General features: G+C 50.5%; 1 protein-coding gene across 1 annotated transcript; it reads left to right on the top strand.

The window, feature by feature from the left end:
* The first annotated feature begins 5,172 nt into the window (after nucleotides 1–5,172).
* Nucleotides 5,173–14,827, top strand: LOC121076912 (purine nucleoside phosphorylase). The gene is made up of 6 exons (XM_040571554.1): nucleotides 5,173–5,195; nucleotides 8,186–8,355; nucleotides 9,325–9,428; nucleotides 11,026–11,201; nucleotides 12,829–13,019; nucleotides 13,846–14,827. Exons 1-6 carry the CDS (start codon nucleotides 5,173–5,175, stop codon nucleotides 14,085–14,087), a joined length of 906 nt encoding a protein of 301 aa, XP_040427488.1. The 3' UTR covers nucleotides 14,088–14,827.

The raw sequence follows: 14,827 nt of genomic DNA, 5'->3' as shown, positions 1-14,827 counted from the left end.
ATCAAGGCTCACCATGCTTTTTGCTATCCTCGTTCAGGATGCAAAGTGTTCATAAGCTGGGGAGGTAGCAGTGGCTTTCTTGAAGGTAGGCAGGTAATGGCCTTTATCTTTTTTTTTGTAGAAGTGCAACCACCAAATGGCTTGGGACGGGCTCGGATGTGACTTCCGTGCTGGAGTTACACTCTGAGCCTCTCCTGGGTAACCTGCATCCTGGCTGGGAGGAGGCAGCCATCCAGATGGACCATGAGGACCAGTTGCTGATTTGTGAGGACCAGCTGGACTAGCTGAGCCCGGTCCTGCAGTGGAGAGGTGCTCCTGCTACAGAGCCATCATATCTTGGCCCCTGGGTGCCCCATCTAGGGCCATGTCTTACCTTTCACGTCTTGTGCCTACTAGCTTTCTCAAGAGCTTGGCGTGCAATGTGTGAGGTTGGGAAGGTTGGTTGTCCTTAATGCAGTGCTTTGGCATGGCCTTGGGGACGTGTCTGTTAAGTCTTTCCTGGCTTGCAGCCCAAAGTCTTGTATTGTGCTTCCTTCACTGGAGGAATTGTGACCAGTCTGCTGCTATAAGGAAAGTGAGCTGTGAGACTTCAGTAACCAATATTTACTGTTGAATATTAGTAAAATGATTTGCAGTTTTTCAGCCTTTGCTTCTCTACACAAAAATCACTGAAATGGAAATTAAAAGGAAACCCTACAGCCAGTTCAATTCTGTGGCATTGTTGCACTGCAGATGAGCTACGAAGAAAGCACTGAGCCTGTTGGGACAGCGTAAATACCTCCTGGTGGACCGTGGTTACAAAGGGCAGTGCATTCACCTGCTGGCCTCCAGAAAGCAGTTCTCTCCAAAAAGGCTTTTGGGGGAGTGGGAACATGACCCAGGAGAAGGGTAAGAGGTCTGGCCTCTGCTGTGTGAAGGTGTTAGTGACTAGTGAGAGAACCTGATCACAGAATGGAATCAACTTTGGTCCTAGGTTTGGGGAAGTGTCCTTATCCTTCCCATGGAGAGGTAACTGCTTCCTACAGAGCTTCAGGCCAATGGTTGGCTGTGATGCCAGGGTAGGAACTGTGTCTACCTGTGCCAGACAAGGGAATATATCTGACTGCAAGAATCACCAGGGATGCATACAGTCATTGTAACATTTAACTATCTGAGAACTGTTTTCTTCTGTGCCAGGGCTGAAAGCATTTCTACCTTATTTTTTAGTCCTTAACTCTCAGTTATTTTTGCTTATTGTAGGCCTGAGGGGGGGTTGACATTCTGCAGCTTCCAATCCACCAGGATTCCTGGTCTCTCTTCCACATATCCTCGCTATGCTGTTGTTGAAACACTCCCAGGTGTTTTCCCCAAGCTACCTGTTTTTCCTGCCTGCCACAAGGCACTGTTGCAGCACAAAGCCCACCCGTTCATCCCAAGACTGACATACTGCTGATCCCTGGCTGTGCTGTTCCTATCCCTCCAGAAAACACAGCTCCTGGCCCTAAACCCCCGAGTCATCCTTTTTACCCTGTCCCTGCCGAGTTCCTTGACAGGAGCACTTCTTTCCCTCCCATGAGCTCCCACAGCCACAACCCCAGCCTTTTCCTTCGACCTCTGACGCCTCTTCTGGAGTTGGAGATGAAATGCTGCATGGCCTTAGGACAGCTGAGTTCTTTTCCTAATTGCAGTGGTATCACTTGGCTAAATCCGAACAAATCCAAAGTCTTAATTCCTAAAAGCAGAAAAGGTGAGTTTTTAGTGCTAGTATAAAATTTATCAATGATGCGTCTGCGTCCCTGCCTGTGCACCTCCTCCAGCCCTTACATAAACCCATCTCCACCCTGAAGCCTTTCCCCTGTGCCCTTGCAGGGGGGCTGTTCAGAGCTGTGCAATTGGGGAAGCTGGAAGCTTTTTGCTAATGTCTAGCCTAACCGCACACGCATCTCCCCAGTGTCCTGGTGCCTGTCTGAAGTTTCTGTCTCTCTCCTGCCTCCATGGCAACATTTTCAGACTGCCATCAGAGCATTGCTCAGGTCTTGTTTTGCTCAGCTAACCATGACGAGCTCTCGCAGCAGCTTCTGGTTTTCTGCTCCCCTGCCCACCCCTTCCTGCGCTCATTGGGGCTGCAGGTCTCCCTCCTGAAGGAAAGTGATGGGCAGTGGTCTTCGGGCAGAGCTTCCTGGAATTTAAAGCAGTCTCCAGGGGAATAGCTTTGCTGATGACTTGTTTGTTTGTATTTACCTTCCTTACAGCTGGCGACGCTCCTGCGGCTGTCTTGGATAGCCAGCACACAAACAAGTGATGAGCTTCCCAGGCAAGGAGGTTCCAAATTACTGCGAAAATCCCAATTAGTTCTTAGAGTACACTTAGGAACTTTTGAACCAAACCTGGAACCTGCACTTTGCTGAATCATCAGGAAAGCAAAATAAATCTTTCCCAGGTTTATCCATTTTACCTTCCTCTAGAATACCAAAGCAGAATCCTAGCTTTTCTGCCTAAGGATTAGGGGAAAATGCCCCCAGGCAGAGATGGCAGCAAGCACCATGAGGGTATGGCAATGCCTGTAAGCCTCTGCTGGGGGGATTCTTCCCCCTGGGCCCGGCTGGTTGAAGCTGTCCCCAGGTGCAGAGACCCCGCTCAGCTCCCCTGGAGCCGCGACGTGCGGTGCCCGTGAGGAGGCTGCAAGGGAATTTGGTGCTGTGATAACACGACCGCTTGGCGACGTGGGAGACTTACCCGAAAGCATTAATTAACTGTTTTAACGAAACACTTGCAAAAATATTTCACAACACTTCTTTAGATAGAAGTTGCTGTGGGAATGTAGAGCATTGTTAGAAAGTTATTTCAGGTGATGGTGTCTGCGTCCTAGAGCAGCTGAAGTTCTGCCTAGAAATGGGACTGGAATGACACCAGGTCAATAAGATCGGGATTACAGATGCGCTTTGCTGCAGACACATGTACGGGAAGGCTGTCAATACTCTTTCTTAAGGATTATGCAATCTATTCAATAACTTATTTTAGATAGATCTGCTCCAGAGTACCTGTACAGGAGCTGAGGCTTAATTAGTTTTTTCTTTTCCTCTCTAAACTGTTATTGGCACAAATGCCCTCAATGCTGAAATTAGTTTTTCCTAGTAGGGTGAGCCTTTATCTTGTACTTGTCCAGCTAATGCACCATCACAGGTTAAACCTCAAGCAACTTTTGTTAAATAACAGGTGCTGCAGGAAGATAGATAAAATGGTCCCTTTCTGGTAATCCTGTTTTCCATGTAAATCCCAGCTAGGGAGGAGATTGTCTTAGACAAGAACAAATTGGGAAGAGCTCTCAGGCTGTGTGATATCTTGTCTACTTTGCAGAAAAAAAAAAAATCAGATTAATGAACATAATCAGATTAAGGCTAAATAAGGGAACATATCTTGGGGGCATCAGAAGTCTGCTGACACCAAAGAACTCTGTGGAAAACCAACGCTGGAGGCCCAGCTTTGCTCCCTCTGTTAAATGAACGGGAGCAGACGATGGCTTTCAGAGGAGTGCTGAGTGCTGGCGAGAGGGGCAGGGGGCTCCGGGGGGCAAAAGGGCCAGAGGGAGCCGGGAGGTGGCCCTGAGACTGCGGCTTTGGGCAAGTGGCAGCAAAATGCAGGGTCCTCTGCCTGCTGTGTTTGTATGGAAGAACCATGCTGGAGGAAGGAAAGGTGAGGCAGGGAAAGAATCGAGGTGGAACGGGCAGAGAGGTGACCGAGGTTCACAAAGACAGGAATGAGGCATCATGGCCAAAGGGGGTACGGCTGAAGAAGGAAGGAGGGGATGGGAAGGGAGACGGTGGAGTTGTTTTTTCTCTGCTGCCCCATGCAGCAATGCACAACAGATTCCCGAAGCAGCAGCACCCACGTCTGCTGGTCTTTGTGGGAGAGACTTCGGAAGCTTTCTAAAAGAAAGCGATTCAGGAGATGAAGTGTGATACCAGGAAGAAAGGGAGAAGGTCAAGGACTTGAGGGGAAAGGGCGCTTGTGGCTCTTCTTCAGATGCATCTTCTGTTCTGCGGTGCCGGTTGTGCCTTTCGAAAAAAAACTCTTATCAACAGAACTTTCGGCTACTCTTAATGCCTAAATCCTGCTTGTTTTCAAGGACCTGAGCCCTTGCTGGGGGATGATGTGGGTTTCTGCCTTGGAGCAGGCTCCTTCCAACATGAAGTATCTCTCAAAACACCCAGGCTTTTCTTTCTGCATTTATTTCCCTGCTTGACTTTGAAGTTCTCTGAGAGTTTCCCGGGGCAACCGAGGCGATGTTTGATGTGTGGTCTTCAAGACCGACAAGCAAACCTGAATGGAAAGCCTATGAAACATTACAAGACCTGAAACTGGGGTAGCCCAATTTTCTAAGTTCTTTATGTCTGGCTGATTTGTCTCAGAGTTGACAAGCTCTGATTGAGGCTTTCTCCCTGCCTGGAATACTTATAAATATAAATTCTAGTTGCATGAGGCCTTTCTGGATCCAGTAAGCTGTGAATGCACGCTGCAGCTGTAGCCCCTCACCCAGGGCACATAGCATCTCTTCTCTCCTCATCACCAATCTGCAAAAAATTTTTGGCACTTGACTGCCTTGGAAGCATCTTTGGAAATCAGAAAGGTGTAGGGTGGGGCCCTGATTTATTTTTTTTCCTCTCTTCCCCAATATAATCAGCTGAACAGGCTTAGAATAGCCGGAGGCAGTATTTCTTTTTGAGATGGGCGCAGCCATTAAATGAGCGAAAAGCTGTGGGGAGCTGGGGGCCAGGAGCAAATGGGCAGGTAAGGGACACGGGGATGTCTCATTGTTTGTCGCAGGGCTGTGTGGCATGGGCTGTCCTGCTCTGCGTGCTCCCAGGGGTCTGAATGTCACAGCAGCAGGTGACACCTATGCAGATTTGCTGTCAGCTGCTCCGCTCCGAGAGGCTGCTGAAAAGTTGCGTGTGAACTTTCTCCAGGCTTCACCCACATTATAAAAGTTCACACTTGAGCTTTCCGCCGAGCTCAGTGTCGTTTGGACAAGAGCAGAGCAGCCGATGTCCCCAGCTCCTTGGGGACCTGAGCCTCACGGGACCCAGCTGGGGGCATCCTGTAGGCATCCGCTCCTCGTCCTTTCTGCCTTTTTCCAACAGCTACGGCTCCATTTCCAGCAGCTATCCCCTTCTTTTTGGGTAGCCAGGGCGGAGGATGGCCTATGCAGAGGAGGACAGGTAAGGCGTTGTGCAACGGGGACAGCGAGGCTGGAAGGGGATGGGGGAGCTGCACCGCACTGCCTTGCCCTGCTTCCCTCTCCTCCTTCCTGCCATCAGGCAGAGGCTGCTCGGGAGCAAACATCTCGTTACCGGAGAGAAATTGGCCGTCTGCCCGCGTCAGGTGCTGGCGTTATGAAATTCGGCAGCCAGCAAGTGACCTTGGCAGAGGTCATGGCCAGGAGGTGCAAACATGAAGTGGAGACAGAGGCGTTGGCCGCCCAGACGTGTGCCCCTCTCTGAAACATAATCCTCCATCTCTTGTTGCGGCACAGCTGCATTTTACATGGATTTGTTTTCAGCCAACCCAGGAGCAGAACGAGTGGGGGTTTTTGTGCCATAAAGGATCTGTCATCAGTGGCAGTCCTGTGCTCTGCAGCAGACGCAGCTCTCCAGCGGATGACAGCGCTCACAATGCAGGGGATTGTGCTTTCAACTGATCCTGTGATTTAATCCAAAGCGATGCCACTGAGCACTATCATTAGGTGTGCATGGTGGGAGGTGGAGCAGCTACAGGGGGCTTTGTACTTCATGTACCCATTCAGGCTGCCAAAAACCCCGCACGGACCTCGGGCTCGTGCACTTGCAGGCTGAATGCTTCATTCACTGACCCATGGGTCGTGGTCTCCTGCTGCTGGGCACCCGGGAAATTCCTGGGAGCCCAGCAGAAAGCCTCGCAGGCAGACACAGCAAATGGATTTTGCCGTCACAGAGCTCAGTGCAAAGGACAGCACTAGAAGGAAAAAAAAAAGTCCCCCTCCCAAAAGTCTGTACAGCTCAGTCAATCCCATTGTCTTCAGCTGTTGTTGAATCAGCGTCATCCCGTCCTGAGCTTTCCGGGCTTTTAGGAGTAATGTCCATTATTTAAATGTTATTTTTCAAGGGCATGTGAACCTTTCTTTAAAAATGCAAAAAGAGAAAGAGATTGGGGACTAGTTGTCAGTGAGAGAGCAGATGCCGGTGACCTCATTATTTCTCTCGTCTGCCACAGGTGCCTCATCAGCCTGGGAGCTGCATTGAAATTCTCTTGGTTCCCTCTAAGGATTTTAGTTATTCAACATTTTTTCTAGATAAGGGTCACAGTAATTCAACAGAAATGTGCGGGGAGTCCTTCCATAATATATGTAAAGCACTTTTAAAGTTGTTGTCTGGGACAGCTGTAGCTGGGCTAGGGATAATACAGTCAGATGGGTGTAGGCTTCAGTAATGTCAATTTGATACTTTTTGCGTATTTTAAGAGCTTAGGGTGCACTTGGAAAATTCAACAACATGTTATGGTAAATACACTCATTTCCAGACTTCTCCTTTGAAAAATATTTCAGCTAAATGACTTCATTTTAACTCAGGACTATGGAAGTTTTTTCTTCCTGCTGGATCACAAATTTGTGAGATACTCAGGTGTTTTTGACATCACAGATCCTAACTAGGAGCATTTTTGTACCAGACACCAGGCAGGACACACAGCAGCAGCTGGACAGCTAGGAGATTAAAAAGCTTGCAGAAGAAGCCCATGCAGTAACTACCTGCCTCGTCAGCCTGAAGGAAGAAAGTGATAGAATTGAGATCCTGTGCTTGAATATGGTGCTCCAGTTAGATGAACCAGGTCTACAATGACACTTAGGTCCTGTTCATCAGTGGCCTGAGACCTCCTGGGGTGCAAAGCACCACTTTGAAAGCTTTTCTGCACATCCTCCAAGGCTGCAGGCAGCAGAATTGCAGCACAAACAAGGTCACTAGAAAAAAGAAACCTGTTTTAAAAAAAGAAAATCATGAAGCTACTGCTTATCAGTGTCTTCAATCAATTTTAAATCACCTTCACCGTCGTGGTACCTGGCCCTGGCAGCCCACAATAGGCAGAGCAGCCTTTCATGCCCCACCTGTGTTGGTTGCAGCCCCTAATTGTACTCATCGGTGGCAATGACCAATTTGCTACCAAGAAATGGTATCAGTGCCTGTGCTTTTGAAGAGACTGTCCAATCAACCTTGCCATTGACTTTCGGAAAGTATCTTTGTTGTCCTATTTTAAGCAGGATTATGTGATTAATCTTCTATTGATTGCATTTCAAAACTGACTAATGCATCTGAAGAATACTGGACTGAAGAATACAAGCCAGGCCTGACTATCAAAGCTGTCTCTCTTACAGAGACAGGTACAAAACAGGCAATGTAATGCCAGCTTCTCCCATCCCACCTTCCAGCGATGTGCCCCAGCACTGGATAAGACCCATTTTTGGCAAAGCATCTGAGCATCCCCCTTGAAAACAGACAACGTAAACCCAGGAACCCCAATTCCTGAGCTTAATTTCTGTTTTCAAGTAGGCTTGTGTCATTGGGCCTCCTGCCTAGGTGTAACCCCATGGAGAGGATGAACAAGAGATCCATGTTCAGCATCCTCGAGTGAAACCACCAGGTATGGAGCAGGTGGATGTCTGAGAAGCATGGCCAGTTCTGGAAGGAAGCCCTGGGAGCTGATGGCACCCAACACTTCCGGAGCTTGGGTTCCCCGTCTCTGCAGATGGTGCTTGCCCCTGGACCTGTCTCCTCTTGTACCTCCCCATCGCAGGCTGAACATCCCCATGCACACACATAGGGTGTAATTTTTCAGACTAATTGTGCTTTTCCATTCCTTCACTAACTCAGGAGAGACCAGAATGCATCAGAAACATGAACTGTAATGCCTTGTGACATTTGTGTTATATAGGTATCGTTAGCCAGCTTCCGCTTCAGAATAGAACTGACAGAGAGGATTCAGCTGATTTGCCAGTGGCCTGGGGTAAAATATGAGATTAAGTGTTTGCTATAGAGAAACATCTTCCATAACAGCAGTGAAGCTCCTATCATTTAAGTCTTAATGATTTTTTTTTTCCTTTGCACCTTTTCAGGACTGTTATCTTTTGAAATTTGTTCTTCAAATGGCCTGACAGGTTCACTGACCTCTTCTCCTTCTGCAGGAACAGCTATGAGGTGTGCAAGGAAACAGCAGATTGGTTACGAGCCCGCACTGCTCAGTGCCCGAAGATGGCGATCATCTGCGGGTCCGGGCTGGGCGATCTGGCTGAGGTGCTAGACAAGAAGGCAGTCTTTCCGTACGAGGACATCCCCCACTTCCCACGGAGCACAGGTTGGCACGACCCCGGGCATCAGCGACCCATCCAGCAGCAGCAAGAGAGATGTAGACAACTCAAACCAACACCCACCCCTTCCCTCAGCTCTTGGCTTCGGGCACAAAGGGTCCCGTGGTGGGGAAATGTGCGCTCACAGAGCTGCATCATGACTCCAGTTTCAGTAACATCCATGAGCCCTTGTCCCATACCAGGCACCACACCTTCATGTGATAGCTGTAACTAAACTGTGCTACCACCAAGGAAGAGTTCCTGTTGATTAATGGCCTCTAGTTGTACCAGGGGAGGTTTAGTTGAATATTAGGAAGAATTTCTTCATGGAGAGGGTGGTCAAGCATTGGAACGGGCTGCCCAGGGAAGTGGTAGTGTCTCCTATGTGTTTCAGGGACATGTGGACGTGACGCTAAGGGACTCGGTTTAGTGGTGGGACTTGGTAGGCCAGGTTGATGGGTGGACTTGGTGACTTTGATGGCCTTTTCCAACCTAAACATTTCTATGATTCTATAACCAAAAGAAAAGCCTTCTTAGATAGAAGGAAACTCAAGAAATGGTAATGTCAGCTGCAGGCTGTCAGTGCAAATTCACACCTGGCTGCTTGTTCTGGACATCTCACGACTCTGTAGGGCACAATGAGAAATGCTGTGTTCTTGGTCCACCTGCCAGTGAGCAGAAATCAACATCTCAGATGCACCAACATCAGCTCCTCACACTGCCAGAGCTCCTTCTGGTGGCGTGCTCAGGAGCAGTGGTCTCGTCAGGCTGAATGAGCAGGACAAGAGCCGGGAAGATTTCACAAAACCCCAAACCAAACAAAAACCTGCATGGTTTTGTACTTTGCCATTGGTATTTACCTTCCAGCCCCCTGCTCTGCAGCGCTTGTTCATGCTGTAACCCATAATCAGTCGACAAATCCCTCCAGAACCCAAGACCCCGAGCCCGGTACCCGCAGTGACACTGTTCCCTTCCAGTCGCAGGGCACGCGGGCAGGCTGGTGTTCGGGGAGCTGAGCGGGCAGCCGTGCGTGTGCATGCAGGGGCGCTTCCACGCCTACGAAGGGTACTCCGGCAGCGCGGTGAGTCCTCAAGCAAATCATTCCTGCAGCAAAAGAGGTTTTTGCAAAGAGGTGAAAGCAACCGCTTGCTCTGATGCTTAGCTGCGGGAGGGTAGTTCTGGCACTGAGTGTACGAATGGGTTTCTCCCACAAAAATAAAATAAAATGGGGAATTGAAAGTGAGAGCTTCCTCCGGGCGGAGCTGGTGCTGGGCAGCCACAAAGCCATGTTGGGTGCGAGGCAGGTTAATTCACGTGGCTCCACTCGGTCAGTTCAATCATGGTTTGAAGCAGCAGCCAGGAAACTGATTAACAGGAATAATCTATTTTCATCTTTTCACGTTTGTATAGTTTCAGGCTTTTTTTTTTCCCCATAGAAAGAACTCATCAGCTGGTATAATTTGGTGTAGTCTCCCAGTTCACACACGGAGCTATGGGAGTTTCCTAGTATTCATGTTCCCTACTATTGCCCCTATGTAGATTTCTGTTAGGAAACCCAAATATCCCTTACTGGCTGATAGTTTAGTGGGTTCTCTCTTATTTGGTTGGGTTTGAGGTTTTACTTGTGGCCAAGGTCAGCTGGCATATGGATACAAACTGTAATTCTTGGCAACGCATCTTTTATAGAACATAACTATTTTAACGTACTTGATCCAAAACTAGGTTATCAAAACATGTTTGTCTATTAAAATTAACTCATTTGCTAATGTCCATAGTTAGGAAATCATTTCTGCTCACAGTTTCCTTAGCATTTTAGAAACAACAGCTATCACTCCAGTTCTTTCCTTACTCCTCAAAATCAAACTTTTTTATTTTTTTCAGTTCCCAGTAGTTCTTTAACTCCCAATAAGCAGGTTACTGATGCAGACTAGTGTGAATAAACCAAAATGAAGAAGACACTCTCTGTACTTCTGCAAAATGCATCGTTGCTGTAAAGAAGCTGGGGTATCAATTAAGCTCCAGGTCCATGTGCATAAGTAGTTTCTCCAATCAGCACAGCAGTTTGATCTCTGCAAGACCTTGCCAGCGAGCAAAAAATTATCTGCATATTCTTTTTGTGCTGCATTTATTTGACCTGAGTGCATCTGTAATAAATGTGGGCTTGAATTTTAATGGTATTCATTTCAGAATTAGCTTTTAATATGTTTAAAAACTTTAGAAGTATTTTTATTTAAATGAGGGGGAATTTAAAATTGGAGAAAAGGGTTGGTTTATCTCCCTGTGGGCTCATGGAGGCCTCTTTCTGCACAGCGTGAGCTGCCTGCAAACCCTCCTTCTCCCCAGGAAGGGCACTGCAGCCTGTTTCAAACCCTCTGTGCTGCCTCTTTTCTCCCCATCCTTCCTACACTCTTAATGCTGATGGTCACAGTCGTCATGTCTTTTCCTGCTGCTGTTTGTAGTTGAACAGGGACAATTGACCAGCTACCTAATGCCTGTTTGAACTTTGATTTCACTAGCGGTCCGCTCTGATTTCTTTCTTCTTTGCATCCTTGCATCTTCTGAGTTGATCTAGCAATCCCACCCATGCGAAGCCCAACCTCGCACCATGTTCCTGGAATACCAAACTCCTGAGCTGAGCCTTGTGGTCTTCACCCTATGTATGCCTTTGGTCCCTGCAGATCACCTTTCCCATCAGGGTCTTCTCTCTCCTGGGGGTGGAGGTCTTGATTACCACAAATGCTGCCGGGGGACTGAACCACCACTTCCAGGTGGGGGACATCATGTTCATCAGAGACCACATCAGCATGTTTGGCTTGGGAGGGCAGAACCCGCTGCGTGGGCCAAACGATGAGAGGTAAGAAGTCCTCCTCCTCCCGCAACAGGGCAAGGCGAGCAGAAAGAGAGGGTGGGATGTTTATGGACTTGCAGCTCAGCTCCTGTTCCATTTCATTTCCTACTGGCCCACATTGGAGTTAAGTGGTCCTATGGCTAATTGCGTCTTTCCTAGTCCCTGGCTAAGCCCTCAGCCCCATGCTGCCAGTGAATCCTTTCCTACCCCAGCCTCAGGCTGCTGGTTTTGCCTGCTGATGAATGCTGAGAGGTGGAGGTTGGACCCAGCTCCCCCCAGGGGAACCAAAGCCACCCGTGTAAGCAGCTCATTAAACTGGGGAGCCTTCGTTAGCATCACGGCTCCCCTGCAGGCAGCAGCCTGGTGGGAGGTGGTTGTCCTGGCAGCCTCCCTGGAGGCCTCTGGATCTGGGAGCCGTGAGCTGGGGCGGGGGGATCCGGTGCTGGGTGTGCAGGATCCTCCTTGCAGGCTGAGCACAGGGGCAGGTAACACGTCCTCACCGCTGGGCTGCTGCTGTCGCTGTACACAGCTGCTTTGGGCAGGAGGTTGGGCTCGATGGCCTCTTCTAGCCTAGGACAGTGCCCATCTAAAGCAGAACATCCTAATGTCTCCATAGGTATTGTTGGGGGTTGGAGGAAAAATGATCAAAAGCAAAGAAGCCGCGTGGAGGAGTGCTTGCAGCTCTCTGGACTTGGCTAATTGCTCAGGAGCAGGAGGAAAAGCACCGACCAAACAATACCTTCGTCTGGACGGCATTCAAAGGCAGCATAGCTGTCTAAGTGCCCCCAGAGGCACCTTCCTGGTGCAGGCTGCAGCGCCTGGGGGCTTCTGTGGTGCTGGCCAAGGTGTCAGAATGGGCAAAGGGTCCTGAAATACTTTGCAAGCTGATTCACAAGAGCAAACCCTTTCTAAAAGGCAGTCCAACTCAGCCACCAGGAAGGGTTTATCTGAACACAACAGAAAAACTGGAGGCAACGAAGTCATGTGGAAAGGGAATACAGGCAAGAATCTCGGGGTTTGATTTAGTAAATTAGAGACCAGCCTTGGCATTGCTGGGTGTCCTTCAGGAAGGAGGCAATTTTCATGCTGATGAATACTTATTCCCTTAGAGCAAATAGGAAAGTTGTTTGTTTATAATGTTTTAGGGCTTATGAGCACAAAATAAGCCACCTACTGCCCTAAGCGTTCAACTGGAGGATCGTGAAAGCCTGCCAGAGCTTCAGTAGCCTGGGTGAGGGACCGGATCCACCCAACTGAACTGAGCTGGGGAACGCGGCTGGGAGCTGGTTTCCAGCTAGCAGCAGTACACCAGCCCTTGCTATCACTGCTGCTGTGCGTGACTCAATAGTAGGATTCAGGCAGGAGCAGGACTGGGATAACTCAGCAGGAATGAGCTGCTGTCTTAAGACCCAGAGCAAGTAGGAGACCCAGCCTTGAAGCAGAGGATGAAAGTTAAATGTGGCCCTGGAGCTCCTACACCTGCTCCTCTCGCCACGTGTGATCCTGCTGTGCCAGGAACCAAAACCAGACCTGAAGCCAGACCTTCCAAAAGGCATGCGGAGGGCTTCGGTGGGTCAGATCTGGCAGGAATGGCAGCAATCCCAGCCTCGCTGTGCCCTCTCCTGCCCTGCAGGCTTGGCGTGAGGTTTCCCTGCATGTCTGATGCTTACGACCCAGATCTGCTCGGCCTGGCGATGGAGAGCGCACAGGAGCTGGGCTTCCAGAGCTTCGTCCACACAGGGGTGTACTGCATGCTGGCCGGTCCCTCCTATGAAACCGTCGCTGAGAGCCGTGTGCTGCAGGCCCTGGGGGCAGATGCTGTGGGTAAGAGGCACGGGTTGGTCTTGTGGGGTCGGACAGGAGCTTAAATAACTTGTTCTGCCCATGGATGACTCTTCCCAGTCTTTGGCCTCCATCCAAGTCTCCTAGGCCTAGAGAAATGTATTCCTGATTGCTTAGTGCATCTCCTAGGATGGCTCTGCAGAACAGCTCTGTGTGCTTAGGGCTGTCCAGGACAAGGGGTGCAGCAAAACCTTCTGCCTATTTCCCAAACAACAAATCTCCCACACTCGAGTGGCTCCACTTGGGTGGGACCCAATCACAAAGAGTGCTTTTCTGTTATTTTTAACATTGTGGTGCTCTTTGCTCTGTGCCCCTTCTGTACAGAGCAGTGCTCCACAGGAGTCTGGGTGGTTTAGGAAGGGCAGATGTGGAAAGCTTCCTGCTTGTGTGCGAGGAAGGTAAGTGTTAGGGTCCCCAGGTTCCTCCGGGCTGTGATTCAGGGGGTCCTGGGTCATTGAAACAGCTCATGGAAGGCTGTTCTTTAACACGTGCAGGTCTGCTGTATGTGAGGAAGGGAGCTCAGCTGCCCACAGCACTTCCTCTTTGTGATATCCTTTTGAGAACCAAATGAATGACACAGCACATCAGTGCTCCTCTTGGCAGGGCTGCGAGCAGCCTGATGCACCTTAGGGAGAGGCAGGGAGCCTGTGGGCACCCAGAGCTCGGCAGTGCTGCAGCCTTCAGCCATCAGAGCCAGAGAGCTGCAGGGAATGAGACAGGGCCGTGGCCAGGAGCCTTGGGGAGAGCTCATTTTGGTGCCAGTCCCGACCCTTCCGACTCATCCCGGTCCTCTCCTCCACTACCGTAGGCATGAGCACCGTCCCAGAAGTCATCGTCGCCAGGCACTGTGGCCTCCGCGTCCTCGGGCTGTCCCTCATCACCAACAGGGCGGCGACAAGCTACAGCAGCCCAGAGAAAACCAGCCACGACGCCGTGCTGCGCGTCTCAGTGGCACGGGCTGAAGCCCTGAGCAGGCTGGTGGTGCGCCTCGCCGCCCGCCTCGGGGAGAGCCCCCGCTCCCCCCGACCACAGCCACTTACCTGCGTATAACAGCACGTGGACGCCAGAGAGTGCTGGGGTGAGATTGTCCCCTCCTGCTGTTGTGGTTGTGAACATGCCGGGAATCTCGTCCCCGTGCTTCAGCCAGGATTTGCTTTGAAACTTGCCGTGATGACCCCCAGGTAGCAGCCAGCTCCCTTCTTGGCCAAGGAAGGCCATAGCAGTGTTCTGGCACCAAACAGCCCCCGCCGACCCCTCGCAGATCCCCAGAGCTGTGTGTCCCTTGGCACCATAGGCTCTGTGGGGCTGCCGTGGGGCTCCTGCCCCTACTACAGGTCCTTCCCATCGCACCGAGCCGGGAGCAAGCTGGAGAGACGGGCATGGGGCTCGGTGTCTGCTGGGGATGCCTGGTTAGCGCCTGCTCCAAAGCCACTGGAAGCCCAGAGACAGACCGAGTTTTGGATGAGGACCCGGGTACAAAAAACAGGGCAGGACGCAGGTGAGAGCGGAGTGGATGGAGCAAGCGTTGCTGCCAAGCAAACTGCGGCACCCCCGTGCTCTCCAAGGGGTTGTTGTGGTCTCTGCACCCCGGGACGCCCTCGGCTCACTGCCCGGCTCCGTGGCTATTTGCTGCCTGCACCCTGCACCCTCCAGGCTGGGTTTTGGTGTCCCAGGATGGAGCGGTCACCGTCTGAGCCAGCTTCACCCCAAATTTGTGCTCCTGCAGCACCGGTGGTTCATGGTGTTGACTGAGGTGATGTTACAGCGGGAATTATGGGGGAATGGGCACC

The sequence above is a fragment of the Cygnus olor genome, chromosome 12, assembly GCF_009769625.2.
Source record: "Cygnus olor isolate bCygOlo1 chromosome 12, bCygOlo1.pri.v2, whole genome shotgun sequence".
NCBI lineage: Eukaryota > Metazoa > Chordata > Aves > Anseriformes > Anatidae > Cygnus > Cygnus olor.
This window is presented reverse-complemented; position numbering and strand designations above follow the sequence as displayed.

Bases quoted from the DNA above. Each gene is read 5' to 3' on its own strand.
- LOC121076912 (XM_040571554.1), top strand. From the start codon at position 5,173: ATGGCCTATGCAGAGGAGGACAG. The intron at 5,196-8,185 runs GTAAGGCGTTGT...CTCCTTCTGCAG, and splicing joins GCCTATGCAGAGGAGGACAG to GAACAGCTATGAGGTGTGCA. The intron at 9,429-11,025 runs GTGAGTCCTCAA...TGGTCCCTGCAG, and splicing joins AAGGGTACTCCGGCAGCGCG to ATCACCTTTCCCATCAGGGT.